This window comes from Drosophila sechellia, chromosome 2R (genome assembly GCF_004382195.2).
Source record: "Drosophila sechellia strain sech25 chromosome 2R, ASM438219v1, whole genome shotgun sequence".
NCBI lineage: Eukaryota > Metazoa > Arthropoda > Insecta > Diptera > Drosophilidae > Drosophila > Drosophila sechellia.
The window spans coordinates 11261394-11279448 of record NC_045950.1 but is presented as its reverse complement, the minus strand read 5'-3'; the positions used below and the strand labels follow the sequence as shown (position 1 = coordinate 11279448).

Here is an 18055-nt window from a genome sequence, read left to right as displayed (position 1 = left end):
AATTTCATAATTAATTACAAACCTTTTTTTTGTCGAGATATATAATTTATTTGATTTACTAAACTTATTTGTTTGGAGGTGAGCATTGAATTATTGCACATCGAGGTGGACAGAAATAATAAAACATTACATTTAGAGTTTGTCTGAATACATGGAATTTTACAAACATTGAAATTTACAAATCACTTTAAATAAATTAAAATTACGGCTAACTTTGGAAATATCCTTGAAAGAAATCTTTAAACTGTTTAAAGTCCATAACCTTAAGAAAATAATATTTGTTAATAGGGTTTAGTTGCAAGAAATATCAATAGGTAATACTTATAAAAACCATAAGATTTAAAATTTCTTGCGGAGATTTGTCTATATATGGAATCGATAAACTTTCTGTGAGAAGGATCACTTTTGTTGCTGACGTTGCTTCGATTGCAGAAGGGCGGACAAAACCAAAGCAGTATCTAGCTCCTGCTGATTGCCAGGTTCGTTGTCCAAAGATATTTCAGCAGCACGTTCGTGAAATCGAGCAAGGACGCGAGAGCGATAGTCTGCGCATTCGTAAAATGTAGTATACAAAACTGAAATTGTAATAATTTTCAAAACTCACCGACACTGCCCGCCAGCGGATTTCCAGTAAGTCGAAGGGTCTCTAGAAGCGGAAGATTGGCGACATGATTGACTTCATCAAGCTCCTCGATCTGATTGGAACTAAGGTCCAGGTTAACCAGTGAAAGTAGTTTTCGCAGACCACTCAGTGTCTTGATTTTGTTCTGAGCTAGCTTCAGAGTGACTAGGTTTCCCATCGTCAAATGCCAGTCCACACACTCTGCTATAAGATTGCCAGATAGCGATAGCAACTGGAGTTGAGGAAGTTCTGCCAGATTTTGGACGGTCCGTATTCGATTCTGGCCAAGGATTAGGGATCGGAGTTTTGGAGCTGTTCGTACACTGCCATCGATTTGGGTTAGCAAATTGCCTGTCAGGTCTAGTTCTGTTATCTCTTGCCACGCATCCGCACAGACCAAGGCACTACCATTAGAAGTGGAGGGACCTGAACCGGAAGGGGAAGCAAGAATAGTCTCTGGCAGCAGGCTTGGCACATCGCAGTGCTTGTGCAGATTGTCGCAAAGCAGGACTTGGTTTATGTTTTGTATGGTTGTGTTATGAACACAGATTGTCTGGAGAGTCGGCTTCAGAAGTTCGATGTCCACAATGTTTTCGGTAGACAAGGCCGAAAATTTGAGCGTCTTGAGATTGCGAAAGGCATTTAGATTAAAACTTAGTCTGTTCGGAATGATATTGCTGCGATCGATTGGCACATCAACCGTATTGTAATCCTGGGCATAGCTAGCATTGTCCTTGACCGGGGTGACCACCAAAGCAACAAGTTGTGTGCAAAAGTCCAGCACGTGCGAGAAGTCGTACTTTCCACCGCGATCCAAGCTTGGTGGGCAGGGAAGACTAAGACGCTCACTAATAGCGTAGACCTAGTAGAAACGAGAAAAAAAAAAAACAATCTTAGAATAAGAACGTATAAGTATATTTTATATATATTTAAGCTGCCATCGCAGCCTTGGTCTTCTTTAAAGGAAATAGTTCTTTTTCTTCTTTTGCTAGAAACTTCATCATCAATTTGTAAAGTAAAGCTATCCCCAGATATTTTCTCTCCTTATCCGATAAACTTCGAGCTCGACCACAGTAAAAACCCAGTCGTCGGTTAGTCAAGCGATTCATGCCAAGAGCATCTATGATGGATGCCTCACGAGTTTGCGCATCTTGTGACGAGATCCCTTGAAAAGCGCGGATTAGTAAGACTCCACGATTTGCTTTCCATATGGACACTATTAGGGCCAATTTGGGGTCTTTTACTAATGTAAGGTTGTTGGTTTCATCTACCAGTTTCTGGGCATTTTTTAAATGAACGTAGGGGCGGGTGGCCTTGCCTTTGCCTACATAGAATATGGCTCTTAGAAAGGTATACCAAACATCCATCAAGTGAAGATGACTGGCCCGTTCTCTAAGATTATTTGTTATTCGAGGATCCAGTAATATGTAGTTAAAATAATGTCGATTAATACAGTCATTCTTTCGGTACCACTTACTATGTTGTCGAACAAACTTTATGAGGTTACTGATATTCTTAAAATTGCTCTCAGAATTTATGGTCTTTTCCAGCTCTGAAGAAAAATTTGTGTGATGCTTGTGGAGGGTACCCAGGGAGTAACTAATGCTTTTAACGTTATTTCTAAGCTGCAAAGGGATGGTTTGGATAAGATTGAATACTAATAATTTTGACATTTTTTCTGTATACTCGAACTTAACAAAAAACGCAAAGGAAACACTAACATATATAAATACCTTACCTCTAGGGCTGAAAGGTTGTATTCCTTCTTGGAGCTGAGCAGAGCATCCCCGCTTTCGTTGAACAGCTTGGCAAGATCTTGTAGCAGATAAATAATGTCGTACTTGTTAAAGTCCAGAAACTCGGCCAGAGCCCGCGGCAATTCTGTCCGGAAGTAGATGAGAAGCTCCTGAAGATAAGTTTCCAACTGTTCTCGACGTTGCTCCAAAAAGGAGGGCTGCTTATTTCCAACCAGCTGAAAATAGGGAATTATTCATATACGTACATACATATGTGTAATAAATCTTTGGGGGCGTACCTTTTTCGGCGGCAGCAACTTCTTACTGATGGAAATCTCGCCAACCAGCTTCTCGTGAAGACTTGCAAAGTCCCGATAGCGGCGCTCCACCAGCCATTCCACCTTGCCCACTCGCACCTTGATGTCGTAGTAGGTCACTCCGCCGCTGGAACTCTCGTTGGTAAACTTTGGAACCGTCACCGTGGTGTCCGCGTGCTGGCGGTAATAGCAAGCCATCGCAGTCCTTTCCGCTTCCCTGAGATTTTGTCGAACATCTGGATCCGCATCCAGCAAGTAATCATTTAATAAACATTGTCCAATCAGCCAGTATTGCCAGTAGTGCTGTCAGAGGTCGATGGGTAAAAAAGCCAAATATGGACATAAAGCCAAAAAATTGCTATAGCCAAGAGTTGATTAAATAGGCACAGCGTTACCAGAATACAATTTAATTCTTTTGGTTTGTCTTAATTTCATAAAGTATCTACCGAATTGTGGTGATTTTCCTTTAATGTTTAATTATTGTGCATTACCTTAAAAAAGCTAATTCTAGCAATAAGAATATTAAAGTGACACCACTGCAATCGCATCAATTAAATACCAAACGGTATATTATTGAAACATCCCTTCCTGACGTGCTATCGAATTATCGATTGCTTGTCTTTCGGCTTTTTTGTTTATATTTGCTTGCTGGCATTTTCAGTTCCCAGAACCATTCTTTTTAAAGTTTGTTAGCTTAACTAAGCAATGCCAGTAACAAAACAATCTGGAAAGTAATTGACATATCCGATCTGAAGGCAGACAAAGCGTTAAAATGGCCTTCCTGGGCGACTGTGCTATCGTGTTCGTGTCGCAGGCAAGTAGAAGTCGTCTCTATTTGGATATGTGAAGTAGAATAACTATTTAAATAAATTTCAGATGATATTCTTCGCCGGCGGCTGGCTGTTTTTCAACAAAGAACTCTTCAAGCACTATGAGATACGACATATATCCGTTCAGTTGATTTTTTCATCCACATTTGCCTTATCCATAACCATGTTCGAGTTGATCATATTCGAAATTATCGACGTTCTGGAGTCCAGTTCAAGGTACTTTCATTGGCGACTGGGTCTCACGTTACTACTCTTCATGACGACGGCTGTGATACCTATTTACATTTGCTACTCCGTGATACACAGCATTTCCTTCTGTAAGTCCATCTCAGTACATGATAAATTTAACCCCACATAACGTTATATTTTCTTTTTAGTTTCCGATAAATGGGTCCGAATTCTGACCACATTCTGTTGGTTCATCTTTATATATGGGCTGTGGCGGATTGGCGACCCCTTTCCTTTGCTGAGCGCTTCCCACGGAATCTTTACGATCGAACAGGGCGTTTCCCGGATTAGTGTGATTGGGGTCACTGTAATGGCCATACTTTCCGGCTTTGGTGCCGTTAATTATCCGTACACCAGTATGGCCTATTTCATTAAGTAATGTGTTGCCATAAATTCCTTCTTATCTCTGTTTAACATTTCCTCTTTTTCTATTGTTTGGCAGGCCAGTATCTCGGAATGACATCATCTGTTTTGAAAGGCGTTTGGCTCTGACAGTAGAAATGCTGTCGGCCAAAAAGCGGAAGATTGCCATGGCCATCTATAATCATAACAAACTGAATCCTGCCAAACCCAGAATTTGGGATATGCTCGCTTCGGCGGTCCATCGCAACACGAACAATGGCGAAGGTTGTTATAGCTGATATTCTGTGAACTAATGCCTAATTGTTCCCCTTCTTTTCCTCAGAAATCAATCAATTAAAACAGGAAGTGTATGGCTTGGAGGAGCTATTACGCTCTGTGTTCTTGGAACTTAGTTCATTGAAAAACATGGAAGAACGCCAAAGATGGTCTCAAACATTGAAGGGAAAGTACTTCAATGTCCTAGGACATTTTTTTAGTGTTTATTGTGTTTATAAGATCTTTATGGTAGGTCTATAATTAAACAACTTTATAGTTTCGATTAAAAATACGTTTATTAAATAGTGTTGCATCAACATCATCTTCGATAGAGTCGGTCGCAAGGATCCGGTCACACGAGGGCTGGAAATTGCCATACACTGGTGCGGCTTTAACATTGACTTTGCGTTCTGGAATCAGCATATATCATTTCTGCTTGTCGGCTGCATTGTGATCACCTCGATCAGAGGCTTGTTGCTAACGCTGACAAAAGTAAGTGGCGCAATTTCTTATAGTTAAGTTATGTTATAATATCCTTTTGTAGTTCTTTTACCGCATTTCATCGAGCAAGTCGAGCAACATCATAGTACTGATTTTGGGACAGATCATGGGTATGTACTTCTGTTCCTCAGTGCTGCTGATGCGCATGAACATGCCAGCCGAGTATCGTGTGATAATCACCGAGGTTCTCGGAAATCTGCACTTCAACTTCTACCATCGTTGGTTTGACGTAATATTCCTGGTCAGCGCATTGACCACCATCATTGTTCTATATCTGTCACGCAAGCCAGTTCGCGTGGACGATTCCGATCTGAACTGATATAAACTTGAGCGCTTCGGAGAGCCGTTAGGCTCTCATTTTAGGATAATCCGAAACGATTTAGAATCAGTTAGCATAATTATTGCAAGCTTTAAGTTATATATATATCCGTGTATATACCAGTGTGTATGTATGTATTTAATGCAGATTAATCTAACTTACTGTAAAACGATGCACAAAAATCAAAGTAACATTTGTTTGATTAAGTGAAATAAACAACGAACTGTTTGTCTTTGAAAAGGGATATTTATTCGAAGCTTAAGCATCCCTGCCTTAAGCTTTGAAAAAGCTTTCCTCTGCTTAATATAGGTCTTTGGGTTACTTTTACCAGTTTCCTGTTGGGGCAAGGTTGGCTCAATTTTGAGTGAGTTGCGGCTTAACATTTGAGCAGTTACTACTCTTACAGTATTTCATAACCAACGTTCCATTGTCTTAGAACATTCCTCAGTAGTTCCTTGAGGAATGAGAACTAAAGGAAAACTCAGGGACAACTTGATGGGTGGAGGCTAGGATGAAGGAGTTCAAATGGGCAGGACTAGGTTCATGGAATGGTGTACCATAAACAAAAATATGAGACGGAAGTATTTTTATTTTAATATAATCAACCTTTCAGTTCAACTTGTAGTACATATTATGTATCGTTTAAACACCTGAATCAAATTGAGAAGGTCTCTTAGACAAAACGTAAAAGAACGGCAACATAAAATTGCAATTACAATTAAAGATGGGCAACTTTTTATATGTCTCGGAAAACGCGAAGTTACAGCACGGAAAAATAAAAATAAAAATTGGCAACTGTTCCGGGTCCCAAGACGGCAGATAAGGATATAACCATTTGCGCACTTTGTTGGCTAAAAATGCCATTAAAATGTTGCGGCTGCCGCAGATCCAACTGAGCGAAAAGCATTTCGAGAGTCTAGATGAATAAATCATGAAATAAAAATGATTGAAGGGCACCAACCCAGAGGGCAAAAAGAAGGGGTTCGGGTTGCGGATCCAAAACTGCAGTCAAAAGCGCAATATATGAGGTGAAATCAATCAGCTGGAAGCCCGGTGAATTGGTAACTAAACACGGAGGAGAGAGACAACGCATTGCCTAATTAGACTGAAAAGCGTTGCGAAAATGCGGCTCTGTTGTCCCCCCTTTTGCGTGTTTACTTTTAACCTTATCGATTTCATCGATTAGTGATTGATAATGTGTGTTGGGCTGCTCCACTTGCTCTACTTAAGCCGACACCATGGTCATTATGCAAATTTTTGCCAGGCAATTGATTAGAATTTCATTTGCATTACGCATACGCCCCGTATGTCGGGGATGCCATAATTAACGCTGCATGCCCCAGTCACGGTGGGTTAATTAGCATAAATTCAATTAGTTTCCTTGTTTGCACCTTTGGTTGTCTCCGGAGACTTTGTTCCACAGCTCTTCCATCCCTTCATATGCGCCTGGGTGTATCGACCTGATCTTATCGATGGGAACGTATAGAGGAGCATATGCCATTTTTGGGGCTGGTTGATTTTGTTTTGTTGGTTTCTCTACCCCTTTTCTCGCCTCTTCTGAAGGCCCTGTGCATATTTAGCATATTTCCTGCTTGACATTTGACCTTTTGTCTTGCATTGCGTCAGATTCGCAACGCTTAAGGTAACAACTGGCGTTTCCGACTGCGGTTATCTGTCTGAGTCTCGCTTCAGGACATGAGAAAGACATTAGCATAAGCAGGCGGCATTTGTTCAGATTGCCGACGAATTTGTGACAAGTTATGCAATAGGTCTTCAGTTAGATTTACATACGAATCCCTTGTGAGATAAATGTGCCTGGGATAATGGGACCTGCGTTTTTTTTTTTGAAGAACGAATAAGTGTGTGGGACTCAGTCAGGTATAAAAACTTACATAATAGCGCAGAGTATTTTTTGTAGTTAGTTCTTATCTACTCTGCTTTATCCTTATATAGTCCATTAGTTTCCTACTTATACCGGCTATATATAGTAACTAAGTACCTTAATTAACTTAACTTTCTGCTACAACTTAATTAGCAAGGGAAATCTTAAACGGAGAGGTTGGCGACGATTGCTCGATATAACATTAGGTCGATCTGATATTTTTTCTACATCCAGCCATCCGCAGCCAAATGGATCTGGCCTAATGACTATCGTTTGCTATCCGTTAACCTTTTGCCATCGCTCTGGTCCATTTAACCTCGTCGATTGTCTGCGTCCGAGAGTTCCCACCTAGCAACCAACGAACCAATTAGGACTCATCTCCATCTCCGCGAGCTGGGCAACTCATTAGTGGACGGCTCCACATAATTAAAGCAACAATTCCGCCGGACGAAAATGCAACAGCACGGTAATCAAAGCACTTGGCAATTATTACATTGATTACCAGATGAAAGCCATAAATGCCCGTAGGACGTGGGATGCGTCAGTTCACGGAGGAAATGAAAAGGACTCGTATATATACATACGTATATAGCAATATACGTAGGCTGCCCATGAGGGGAATGTCTACTCTTAACTTAAACCTGAATGCAAAGTCTGTCGGTTCGATGCCGATTCGCAATCAAATTATTTACTTCATCAAATATTTAAAGGTTGTGCAATGTTTCCCGGCCATGAAATACGATAGAAGGGCAATTTTATTATTAATATTTAAAAGGTTAAGGGGGGTATGTGAATTGTGGTCTTGCTGTATTCATAGAAAAATCATAAAAATTTAAAATTATACAAGGCATTTATTTGTTTAATGTAATTTCGGTATTACGCACCCTGTTTTGAAAATGGATCAACGTTTTTGTTGCGCAACCTTGGTCTATGTAAAACATAAGCATTTTTTATCCGCCAGAACTTAGGTGCGTCATCATGATGATGCTCCTGATACCGTAAATGAAGTGAGGAGTTAAAGGTTAAATCGGTCTAGGGGCAAATGTATAATTACATATATATGGAATATATAACGTAATAATTTAATGGCCAAACAAATTAAACACCTGAAAAGAAAAGCGTGTGATTTTACTGAGTATCCCCCGCAGGTTCTATTTATTATTCAGGTGCTTTGCCTTCAGCCTCGTATTTTCATCGGTAAACTTTTCCAGGATTATTGCTCCATTTTGCGCTCCAATGGCTTTCCCTGAACTCACGCCAAAGTTTAACGGGCACGTGAGTGCGCCAGCGCCTCATAAAAGTGCCATAAATGTTGATAAGACATGTTTGTCATAGGTGAGACTGTGTGTCAGCACCTCTGGCTGCATCTGCAAGATTGTCCTGGCTGAAGAGAAATGAGGTGCCAAGTAGTTTGTCGACCCGATATTCCACAGATTGCTTTATTACCCTCCCTCCCAGCAAGCACAATGTAGGTGCTGAGCTATCTATGTGGACTTATGATTTGTATGCCAATTTGTCAGCTTATTAAACGGGGCTCAAAAGCCATCTTCATAAGCAAAGGACATGGCAAGGCAACAAGGAGATTTTTCGCTCAGAGGTATCTGTACACTGCAATACGCATTGTACTGCTACATTGAAACCAAGTGACTTAAACAATGAATATCTATAGCTAAAATTCAATTGAGATATTCAGTGTGCCAAAGCTGGAACAAGATAGATATATTTTGAAATATTAGTCAAATTTGCCTTCAAGATATAGTTCTCTGTGTGACAACTTATGCCTCGTATGCCACAATTGCAGGCACTTTTCCATTAGCGAAAGGACAACCAATGCGATTGCGACTCTACCGCCAACTGGCCATTTACAACGACCAGCTAACGTTGTCAATGATGGCCTCAATCACAGCTGTCATAAACAGCGGCTGTGTCCTTTCCTCTGTGGAAGCCGTGACTACACGATGGCGTCCGGCGAGAGAGAAGGATGTTCAGGATACACCCTGAATGCCAGCAGGTCAGTCATTGGGGGCAAAACGGAAGGAGTGACGCCGCCATCAGTTGAGTTTTGTATCTCTTTTGTGGAGCCATCCAGGGCTATTAATATGGAAATTATGCAAATTGAATTGACTTTCGTGGAGCCTGGGTGAGGCCCATTAAGCGTTATTTAAGTTCTTTTCTCACTGAAAGGTGTTTATATACGAATTCCGCAAAAGAAGATAAGGCATCTTAGAAGGGACTAAAGCTGGCTTTAAAGGCTTAGAAATGTTAAGCTTAGGGGTTTGCTGGCATTGCTATGGTAACACAAAAAACATGATTCCTAATTTATGAAATTCCTTCTTCTGCTGAACGAATTTTAAAGTGGAATTCGCATAAACTCGTTGAGTGCATGCAGCTAGAGCAGTTTGTTTAAGAAGAATATCGTGTATACGCCCAGTTGGCACAGGACTTATTGTTTAAATTGGTAACTGTGTTTTGTTAAGTTTCAAGTTAAGCACATGAATTATAGAATTTCAATTCAAGGGGAATTCGAGAATGATAGTGCGAACTACTCATAGTTAGTTAGAATATCTACTTTGTGGTTTAAAATCATTAGGCTTTGAGTAATTTACACAAAAGTTCCGCATCAAAGAACCCAATTTTAGCAACTATTCCAATCATTTTACCATTTATTGGCCGCAGGCCCAGCTAACGTGTTTGTGGTCAAATTTTTATTTTACCCTCTTCGATTGCCACAGGTGCGGTGGCTTAGTAATTTGTCATTTTCCGTTTGGTCAGCTACTGCTCCCTGTGGACCCAAGGTACCTGGCAGTTGTGTGACATTCGCCTTGGAGCCGGAAAGGCCAAGCCTTGGCTAATCAATAAGTTTTGGGAAATGGGAAGCAAACTGGAAAATAGCTCACTCCAAATGGAACTTTTTCCTATGATTGTGGTATTGATTATGATTTTCAATGGCGTTGGTGGGCACGGAAAATGCCCACCGGGCAAGAAGTGGACCCCAATGACTAAAAAGTGTATAAAATATTACTTTGGCTCATAGTCGGACAATGTAACTTAATCCTAACTACATTAATTAACCCAAAAATCCCATTAAGGCATTCAGCATTAATAAGTATAAAAAAAAGGTGAGTCGAGGCTATTAAAAATAATGACAACTAATTTTGAGGTTATTCCAGACAAAACCCACAGAAATATAAAGATAGAATAATAAAAGGATTCCCACACAAATAAAACGGAGGCAAGAAGTATGATAAATTAAATGTTATTTGTTTGGGCTGAGTTGGGTTTTTGCTGGCAAAACAATGCATTAATTCTGGTCGATGGTGTTGAAAAACCTTTTGGGGTATGGTATGCGAAATTCAACCCCTTCTTCGGCTCATTCGATGCTTTTGTTTATACAAAATGGACAACAATTTGTGCCTTGATCAAAACTTAGACAAGGTTTAAGAAGTGTCTGAAAATTGAAGGCGATAACGGGTTGTGTTCCTGTCTTAATACTTTTCATTTATCATTGACAGACAGTTTGTTTTTAGCACACTTCGCAATGACTGAAAAACAGACAACTATTGTTTATGAATTTTTTTTTTTGCCGGCCAGTCATTATCCATTTAAAGAACACAAATTCTCGTTTTACATATTGAGGCACCAGCAAAATGAATAAAAAATATTTATATGAACAAGCGAGCTGTGCAACAAAATATTATCAAGATTGCCTGTCAAAATATCCGTAAACGCCAGTACGTGTGCATCGAAAATTCTTAAATGGTTATCGATTTTATTTTCCTCGCTTTAGTTTTATGACAATTATTAACTTCGTTTATATTTCGTTTGCAGTGCGCAAATACGATAATAGACGCCCGATTACATTATCGTAACGCCCGATTAGTTCTGGATAAAGATAAAGTAATTACTGGCAAATATGGAAATTACACAGGTGTATATGCAAGATTATATAAAGACAGATATATAAGTTGACCCAATTTGTAAATAAATGACAGGACTGATTTGGAAAGAAATATGGTACCTTACTGTAGAGAATAATGGAATAAACAGAGGTTTTACTTATAAAGAAACCTCCTTTTTATAATATGGGAATGTTGTTATCACATTTGTTTTTTTATTTCAAATTGTATCTTTCTGTGCTTGTTAAACTACCATGTCCAATCCTAATTTCTCCAGTTAAAGTATCTCCATAATCTCAGGCACAATATTTATTTATATTCTGAATTCCTAATGATTCGAAAGTGTTTAGTGTTTCTATTTCTAGTCCTGGGTTTCCTTCATCTCACCTGGAGTTCATCGGGGGGGTCGTGTAAGGATGGTTCGGTTTTTAATTCCAAAAAGGGAGAATGTGAACCACAGCCACCGACAGAACCTCCAGATAGTTGCCGACGTACGTAATACATATGTATCTATAATGGAACATAATACAATCTACGTAACCAAAATCTCTTTAGCCGGAACGTACTGGGTTCTAGAGAGAAAATCGTGTATCAAGTTGCGGCAAGTAATATCTGGATATTTTCCTGCCAAACCTGAAATGTCAACTCAAAACCTAAGGTGCCCCAAAGGATTCATTTCTTTGAGAAATTTGTGTGTAAAGGAGTTAAAAAATAAAAACAAAACTCAAGGGAGCGGTAAAAACGGAATAGAGGTGGATATGGACGATAAATATAAAATTGTCATAAAAGAAAAACAGACTGACCCTCCTCATGATGCATAAGTTTCATCATTTACCGGGTTTATGAAATAAATATTAATCGATTATTGGTCAAAAGGAAGTCTGCAAGTGTCCTTAATATAATAAAACTATAAAGTTAAAGTCACATGTATTTGATTCATGGAGACAACATTGGTAAAATCAAGAGGAATAAACAGCTCAGGGCGCATTTGTGAGGCGTTTGCCATAATGAACCAAAGCAATCAAAGTTAAGCACATTGGTCAAGGGGAAAACGATGGAAAACAACTTGTTTACGGACTGTGGAACGGGAAACTATGGCATTTGGCCAACAAATTTAAAGCCTGAAGAAAAGAAAACCGTGTTTCTGATTTTGTGTTGCCTCACAGCAAACTTTTCTGGTATTGATTTTTTGTATTACTACGTTTATTTGCGTTTCACTGATTGGCGACGTACTTATACATTTAAAACACTACTTCGTGTTAACCACACATTCGTTTTTCATCAAAATGCATAAAATTTAAATTTGTTTGCTAAATCCATAAGTTTAGACATATTTAAAGCATTGATGAAATTTATATTAAATAATAACAAATTTTTAGGGACGTGATATGCAGATATTGCACCGGAAGTCGCAGAAACAACCGTAGTCATTGCCAATTTTGGATACCTCCTTCGTTGGCCAGGATTCGGCGTCTCCACGGAACACTTTGCCGTTGAAATCAGCACATAAGGTGCGAGATTTAGCAACTAAAGCAGATGCAGAAGCAGATGCGGAATGTGGGTTGGTGGAGGAGGTGGCATCCGGTGATGCCGATTGGATGCGGCTGCTTATTTGGCGCGGATTTAGTGGCATTGCCTGCTGGCGACTGTCAGCGTGGGAAAATGGTTTTTAGAAATGGAAAGTTGATGTGTGTGCCACTGCACATGTGCGATAAACGTGCCCAAGCACCGCCGACCGAAAGGAAAGGAAAATGTTAAAGCTTCTGTCACTTTTTGCTCTGAGCCAACGCAAATATAGTGATTCCAGCTATAAATTTAGCGCTCGTCAAAGGCGCGTTGAAAAGTACTACTAAATTGACATTCGTTTCCTTTTCAGGGCACTCAATGCACCAGCGATTGCTCCATTTCAGCTCCAGTGTTCACTTGCACAACGCTTTGTTTTGAAAGCCTCATAAATTGCGCATTCGCCATGTTGCACCATCTAGCCGCATGGCTTCTCTCTCCTCGTCACGCATAAATTCAACGGGTGAAATATTTGCGAACCGTGAAGCATCGCCGCAAAAAAAAGAAAATGATAAAATGGAACAGCAGTTAACTCAATGCTCCGGAGCACTTTAGGCCAGCCACGTGGTTGCACCAGAGGACTGGGAATTTCCAATTGACGCACACCATGCAATGGAATGCAAATTTCTCGCGCTATCTCCCTGTCCTTTTGGTGGCAAGTTCAATTTGAAAGTCACACCTACACTTGCGCCAAATGTTGATGATGCATTCTCGGCGGATTTTGGGGGCGATTTCACTGCGAATTTTCCGCTTCGCCATGTTTCACATTTCCCTCGGGGTGGGAAAACTCAAATAGTTGTTCGCTTTGACTGTGCGCCTTCAAACTGTAAACACTGGCGCAAAGGATAATGCGCTGGAAAGTCCCTTTACTGGTCCTCTGCCGTCTCAAGTGGCCGGGACTTACCTACACTAGAAATTTACACAGGCCCATCTAGGTCAAGTATTGTCAGAGTCAGCCACATCAACGTCATTGTCATGAAAATTTCTCGTGCTAAAACTGTCACTGAAGTTCATGTCAGTCGTCGGCACAGTGGGCCCAAGAACCTCAAAATTTGTGGGCGGCACCTGAAACCAACTGAAAAGCGCGGTCTACCACCCATCAGCAAAATGAACAAGAACTCTGAGCGAATGCTTATGTGCAAGCCACTGAAATGTCTGGAAAAATCAACAATCATTCAAGCATATTTGGACCACCGTCCTTTAAAATGTTCAAATGTCCTTGACGACTGACAGCTACAGTGGCAGCAGCACCGCTACAGGAAGCCTCTGTTTTCAGGGGAGCAGTTCTCCAGCTCTTGAGGTGGCAAAGAAAAATCGTTAAACGTTGGCCATGTGCAGTGAGTGGTTGAGAATGGCTAGGGACTAATGCCAAACTGGCCAGCAAATGAGTGTGATAATGTGATGATGCCATAAAGACCAAGTGTTTGCTTTTCAGTGCTTGAGCTTAAATTAAATTATGATTTAAATCAAGAGTTATATAAAACTAATTCAGCTATAAAATCTGGCAAGCAACTTAAAAGTCTAACTAATCCCATTTGTTTTCCAGATCCTAGCAACTTACCAATAGCATTTGTACAGAAAGAAACAAAATCTAATAAAAATTTCGCATCTTGAAGGAGCAATAAAAACAAGAGTGTTGGATCTTTATTGTATTTATTTTTATTACTCAATTAAAATTTAGTTGGGACATTCTTTGTTTGTTCGGCTTGTATATGGTTTGCTTTCATATTCTGGTTTTTTCTTTTCATTTATCCACATAGAATTGGTTTTCCCATTTGCTTTTTAAATGTAATAATTTTATGCAATTTATTTGAATTTGACTTTGATCTCTAATATAATTTCAATTATGTTCATTAGCTTGTTATTAATTTTTTGTAGTTAATTGATTTGAATTTTAAATATTTCATTATTGGCTTCCGTTGCCACATGGTAACAATTTTCTCAGCTGTGGCCGAAAAAAAATATTTTCCAATTCAACTCGGTCTAATACCTGTCTTTGCATCTGTATAGGTATATATATATGTGTGTATTTCAGTTTCCCACTCGAGGATCAATTGTTAAGTAGACAAATATTGTAATACACTTGGTAGAAAAACGAAAATTGTGCCACCAGATTAGTTATCTTCATGTTCATTGACTTTTCAGTTAATATAGAGCCCGAGGGCCGAAAAATTGTTGAGTTGACGACTCGAAGCTGCATCATGTTGCTTGGATACCCCTAATTTGCCTTAATTTGAAACAACATTGAGTTTCTTTGGTTTCTAATTCATATTCATACGCTTGTAGGTACAATTAATTTTTTACTTTTGGCATTGGCCAGACAAAATGGAAATGATTTCCCAAAAATTTGTTCAGCAGTTTCCTTGTCTTTTTTGGTTTCTCATTTCCCTACAATAAAGTTTATGGAACATCGTGCCTTTTATTTATTATTTTGTAACATTAGGTTTTTCTTTGACAATTTAACGTTAGTTCACTTTATTTTTGGTTTAGTTACGGTCTTGGGTTTAATAGCAAAGTCCGAAAACGAAATGTAATTTAATTAAATATTAACTAATACCAATTTACCAATTTACGACTCTAAAGGTTAGTAATAGAACAAGAAAAGCCGCAAAAATGTATCTGTAAATGTCGCATAACTCCGAATCATCATTCGCAAAATGTGATTTGACTATTCATTTATTAAAGCTTTGCAAACTAAATGTAACTTTGCCCTCGACTTAATTTATTTAATAATTATGAGAATCATTTGGGTTCGCCATGCCGGCTAAAACATATTCACTAAAAAGTTTACAATTGTGTGCCCTCATCTCGATTGGCCTTTTACACATTTACAATTTACCAATAATTTTATTCACTTGCGTAAGCATTAAGTTAGCTTCATCATCTGTGACTAGCCCACCGAGGGCAATGAAAATTCAACTGGTGAGCTCCTTACTCGGGATTGGCATCCTTGCGGGTCTTGTGGCCCCGGAACGAGGCCTGAATTTTGGTAGCAGCCTTGTTAAGCTCGGGATCGGTTAAATCTATGTCCAACTCCTCGGCCACCTTCTTGGTTATCTCCTGGATGTCCTCGTCCTCGGGCGCATCCTTGTTCACCAGCTTGCGTGCCAAATGACCACGGAAAGTGGACTGAATCTTCAATGCAGCATGGCACAGATCTGTGGAGAAGGAACACGAAAACGGGTAGTTTGTGTAAATTAGTGTTCTAGTTCTGCTTAAGTGCCCACTTGGCCAACTCCCCGAAACAATATATATATATATATAAAATAGTTTTAAAACTTGTCTGGTGTTACTTGGGCAATTGAAACTTTAGATGATACTCAAACATTCGCCTGAATTTGTTGTGAACTTTTTTCAATTAGCTCCGGTCCTTATGCTGACTGGCTTTAACTGAGTTTGTATTGTTTTTACTATAATTTATTGTTATAGTTTCCTACATCACTATTTAATTCCCTATCTGACCACCGCTTCGTATTTTATAGCCCAGCACTGGCCATAATTTTTCCATGGATCCCAGATTGCTTGTAAAAAAGGGAACTAATCGAAATCACGAAGCGAATTATTCCCCCAGCGCTCTTCACAGTGTTTAGTACTCCCTTACTTCGACCACGTTTCCCGGGCTAATCTCATTACGTATACGCAATGTTGGGCGCAGAGGGACGCATATTTTCTGCATATATAATCCACTCCAGCAGCTGAAGAGATGGACGAGTGGATGGACTGACCACAAAATTAAGCTCGCATCTGGCCAGGATGCATGTGGTTGTGGTTAAGCCACGCGTGTCTCTAGCTACGTGCAACTTTTGCTACGTTTTCCGCCAGAAAAGCTCATTCTAATTAGCCAGTAATTGTGTAAAAATGTTCAGGAAATACGTGTACTTGGAACCACAGGAAAAACCATTAAATTATGCATAGCTTTCAGTGAGTTTTGCAAGAACGCGCTTCTTCTACGTTGTCAGTCGCAAGATTACATCATTGCATCTGTCGTTTTACTACTTTTTGTCATCTTTTCCCATTGCTCTTGTGCATTTATGCAAATTCCGAGAAAATTCTCATTTAAAAATTCGCCATTTCTGTTAAGATTTTGCCGCTACAAGAGTGCATACATTTAACTTGGCCAATTTCCGCAACAAAATCTGGCGTTTCCCTGCGGGCCAAGTTAGCCCAGTTGGCCATGCAAATATTTTTAGAGGGTAAAAAGCCGAGGAAGTGGTCTTGCGTTAATTCGCTAAGCGTAATTGGAGTTAGGCCAAGATAAGCATTTGGCTGGGGTCCACGGACTGGGACCGGAGAAGTCCTGGTCGAGGACTTATGGCATGTGAAATTTTATCAAATTACGCACACACGGCGGCTACACAACGTGACCCGGCCAAAAGGCACGTGCCATTTGCCGCTGCTTCGTTTATGTTTATTTATAAAATATTTAAAAATATCTGCAAGACGTGCAAATAGCTGTATAGCGCCAACAGGCGCGCTGTGAAATTTTCAGAGGCGCAGGACATGCAGGTCCTGTGAGTGCAATCTAGTTATCCTGGCTAAGCCGATCTGAGCTGCTACCACTGCTTGGTCAGTAATCAACATCAACCTGTTCTGCCGTACCGAAGCTAGAGTTTACCTGTAACTCGTTTTTTTCACCTGTGAGACAATGTACTTCCTATTTTTTTCTCTGCCTTAACATACACAAAGAAAAATATATGTCGTTCGTATGAACACTGTGATCGCGGGGACTAACTGGAACTAAGGCTATGCATATTCCAGAGAAGTTGACGCAGCGCTAGTTTGTTTCAAAAGTAATGGGTATCTGAGTAATGGGTATCTGCTAGTGTATTTTCAGTTTCGTTGGTAATATAGATGTACTCCTGATTTCCCACTTTGTTATGCGTAGCTTCATTAGCTGAGTATACACACTACTACTAACGCAAAATACCGCAGCCCTTTGGTCAAAAAAAAAAGAAATATAAAGCTGTTCCGCTTGCACTGTTTCTCTTAGTGGAAACTTTTTTGTGAGAGATTTGCACATGTCGCCGGCCATGCAACACATGTTAAAAGCCGATCACGTACACTGCGTGTCCTGTCACAGGACCGCATAAGTCCAAAATCTAAGCTACAGTGTCTGAAAAGTTGTCAGCAGGTCGCATGCATGTTGCTTTTTGTGCCTTTCACTGGTTCGGTTCGCTTTTGCCTTGGTCCTGCTATCTGCTATCTGCTATCTGCTTGATGTCCTGATGTTCCGATGTCCTGCCTGCCGTCGAGGCATACAAATTGAGTTTGCTTTTCTTTCTGGCAAAATGTCACTGCTTCTCTGTGGGCCTTGGTAGTAATTCCTGGGGGCGTTGGGCTATGGAAAGTGGGCGGGGCCGCACACCTTGCCTGACGTTAGCCAAGGGATTCGGATTTGCATGTGCGGAGCTACGGGGCAATCGGTCACGTCGTCCTGATTGACTGCTTAATTTTTTTTTTTCTTATTTTTTCCTTTCCCTGGAGCTTGCTTTATTTGCATGCCGTTTCTGGTCTCTTTAACGTTTCCTTCAGTTCCAGGTATT

General features: G+C 40.0%; 5 protein-coding genes across 8 annotated transcripts in view; 3 read left to right on the top strand and 2 right to left on the bottom strand.

Annotated features, from left to right (window-relative positions):
• Positions 1-24: 24 nt before the first annotated feature.
• LOC6609252 (nischarin) lies at positions 25-2978 on the bottom strand. Of its 3 annotated transcripts, XR_004361223.1 has the most exons (5): positions 2658-2969; positions 2361-2594; positions 605-1484; positions 322-545; positions 25-262 (listed from the first exon to the last, which is right to left on the bottom strand). XR_004361223.1 is itself a non-coding variant. In XM_002033906.2 (4 exons), the coding sequence occupies exons 1-4, from the start codon at positions 2871-2873 to the stop codon at positions 400-402; spliced, it is 1476 nt and encodes a 491-aa protein (XP_002033942.1). In that variant the 5' UTR covers positions 2874-2970; the 3' UTR covers positions 25-399. The 3 variants fall into 3 exon arrangements, 2 of the variants coding, with proteins under 2 accessions (XP_002033942.1, XP_032570156.1); XM_002033906.2 differs by having other exon boundaries at positions 25-545; positions 2658-2970; XM_032714265.1 differs by lacking the exons at positions 25-262; positions 322-545; positions 605-1484 and adding an exon at positions 1516-2247 and having other exon boundaries at positions 2658-2978.
• Positions 2979-3287: 309 nt separating this feature from the next.
• On the top strand, positions 3288-5403 carry LOC6609251 (Golgi pH regulator). The gene is made up of 7 exons (XM_002033905.2): positions 3288-3489; positions 3552-3822; positions 3883-4108; positions 4176-4360; positions 4419-4600; positions 4658-4843; positions 4896-5403. Exons 1-7 carry the CDS (start codon positions 3448-3450, stop codon positions 5169-5171), a joined length of 1368 nt encoding a protein of 455 aa, XP_002033941.2. The 5' UTR covers positions 3288-3447; the 3' UTR covers positions 5172-5403.
• A 3983-nt stretch (positions 5404-9386) lies between these two features.
• On the top strand, positions 9387-11189 carry LOC116800429. The gene is given in 3 exon segments (XM_032715328.1): positions 9387-10086; positions 10151-10163; positions 10166-11189. Coding segments are annotated over 3 exon segments (267 nt in total). The 5' UTR covers positions 9387-9922; the 3' UTR covers positions 10256-11189.
• A 68-nt stretch (positions 11190-11257) lies between these two features.
• LOC116800428 lies at positions 11258-11869 on the top strand. The gene is made up of 2 exons (XM_032715327.1): positions 11258-11440; positions 11505-11869. The coding sequence occupies exons 1-2, from the start codon at positions 11281-11283 to the stop codon at positions 11768-11770; spliced, it is 426 nt and encodes a 141-aa protein (XP_032571218.1). The 5' UTR covers positions 11258-11280; the 3' UTR covers positions 11771-11869.
• A 2284-nt stretch (positions 11870-14153) lies between these two features.
• Positions 14154-18055, bottom strand: part of LOC6609250 (cilia- and flagella-associated protein 91) — a 34824-nt gene continuing 30922 nt past the window's right edge. For both annotated transcript variants that reach the window (XM_002033904.2, XM_032715325.1), the window contains exon 3: positions 14154-15670. In XM_002033904.2, coding sequence (XP_002033940.1) covers positions 15444-15670 — 227 coding nt within the window. In that variant the 3' untranslated portion in view covers positions 14154-15443. The remainder of the gene's footprint in view (positions 15671-18055) is intronic.

Bases quoted from the DNA above. Each gene is read 5' to 3' on its own strand.
- LOC116800428 (XM_032715327.1), top strand. From the start codon at position 11,281: ATGATTCGAAAGTGTTTAGTGTTTCTATTTCTAGTCCTGGGTTTCCTT. The intron at 11,441-11,504 runs GTACGTAATACA...AAATCTCTTTAG, and splicing joins ACCTCCAGATAGTTGCCGAC to CCGGAACGTACTGGGTTCTA.
- LOC6609252 (XM_002033906.2), bottom strand. From the start codon at position 2,873: ATGGCTTGCTATTACCGCCAGCACGCGGACACCACGGTGACGGTTCCA. The intron at 2,595-2,657 runs GTACGCCCCCAA...CCCTATTTTCAG, and splicing joins AGTTGCTGCCGCCGAAAAAG to CTGGTTGGAAATAAGCAGCC. The intron at 1,485-2,360 runs GTAAGGTATTTA...CGTTTCTACTAG, and splicing joins ACAACCTTTCAGCCCTAGAG to GTCTACGCTATTAGTGAGCG.
- LOC6609251 (XM_002033905.2), top strand. From the start codon at position 3,448: ATGGCCTTCCTGGGCGACTGTGCTATCGTGTTCGTGTCGCAG. The intron at 3,490-3,551 runs GCAAGTAGAAGT...AATAAATTTCAG, and splicing joins CTATCGTGTTCGTGTCGCAG to ATGATATTCTTCGCCGGCGG. The intron at 3,823-3,882 runs GTAAGTCCATCT...TTTTCTTTTTAG, and splicing joins GATACACAGCATTTCCTTCT to TTTCCGATAAATGGGTCCGA.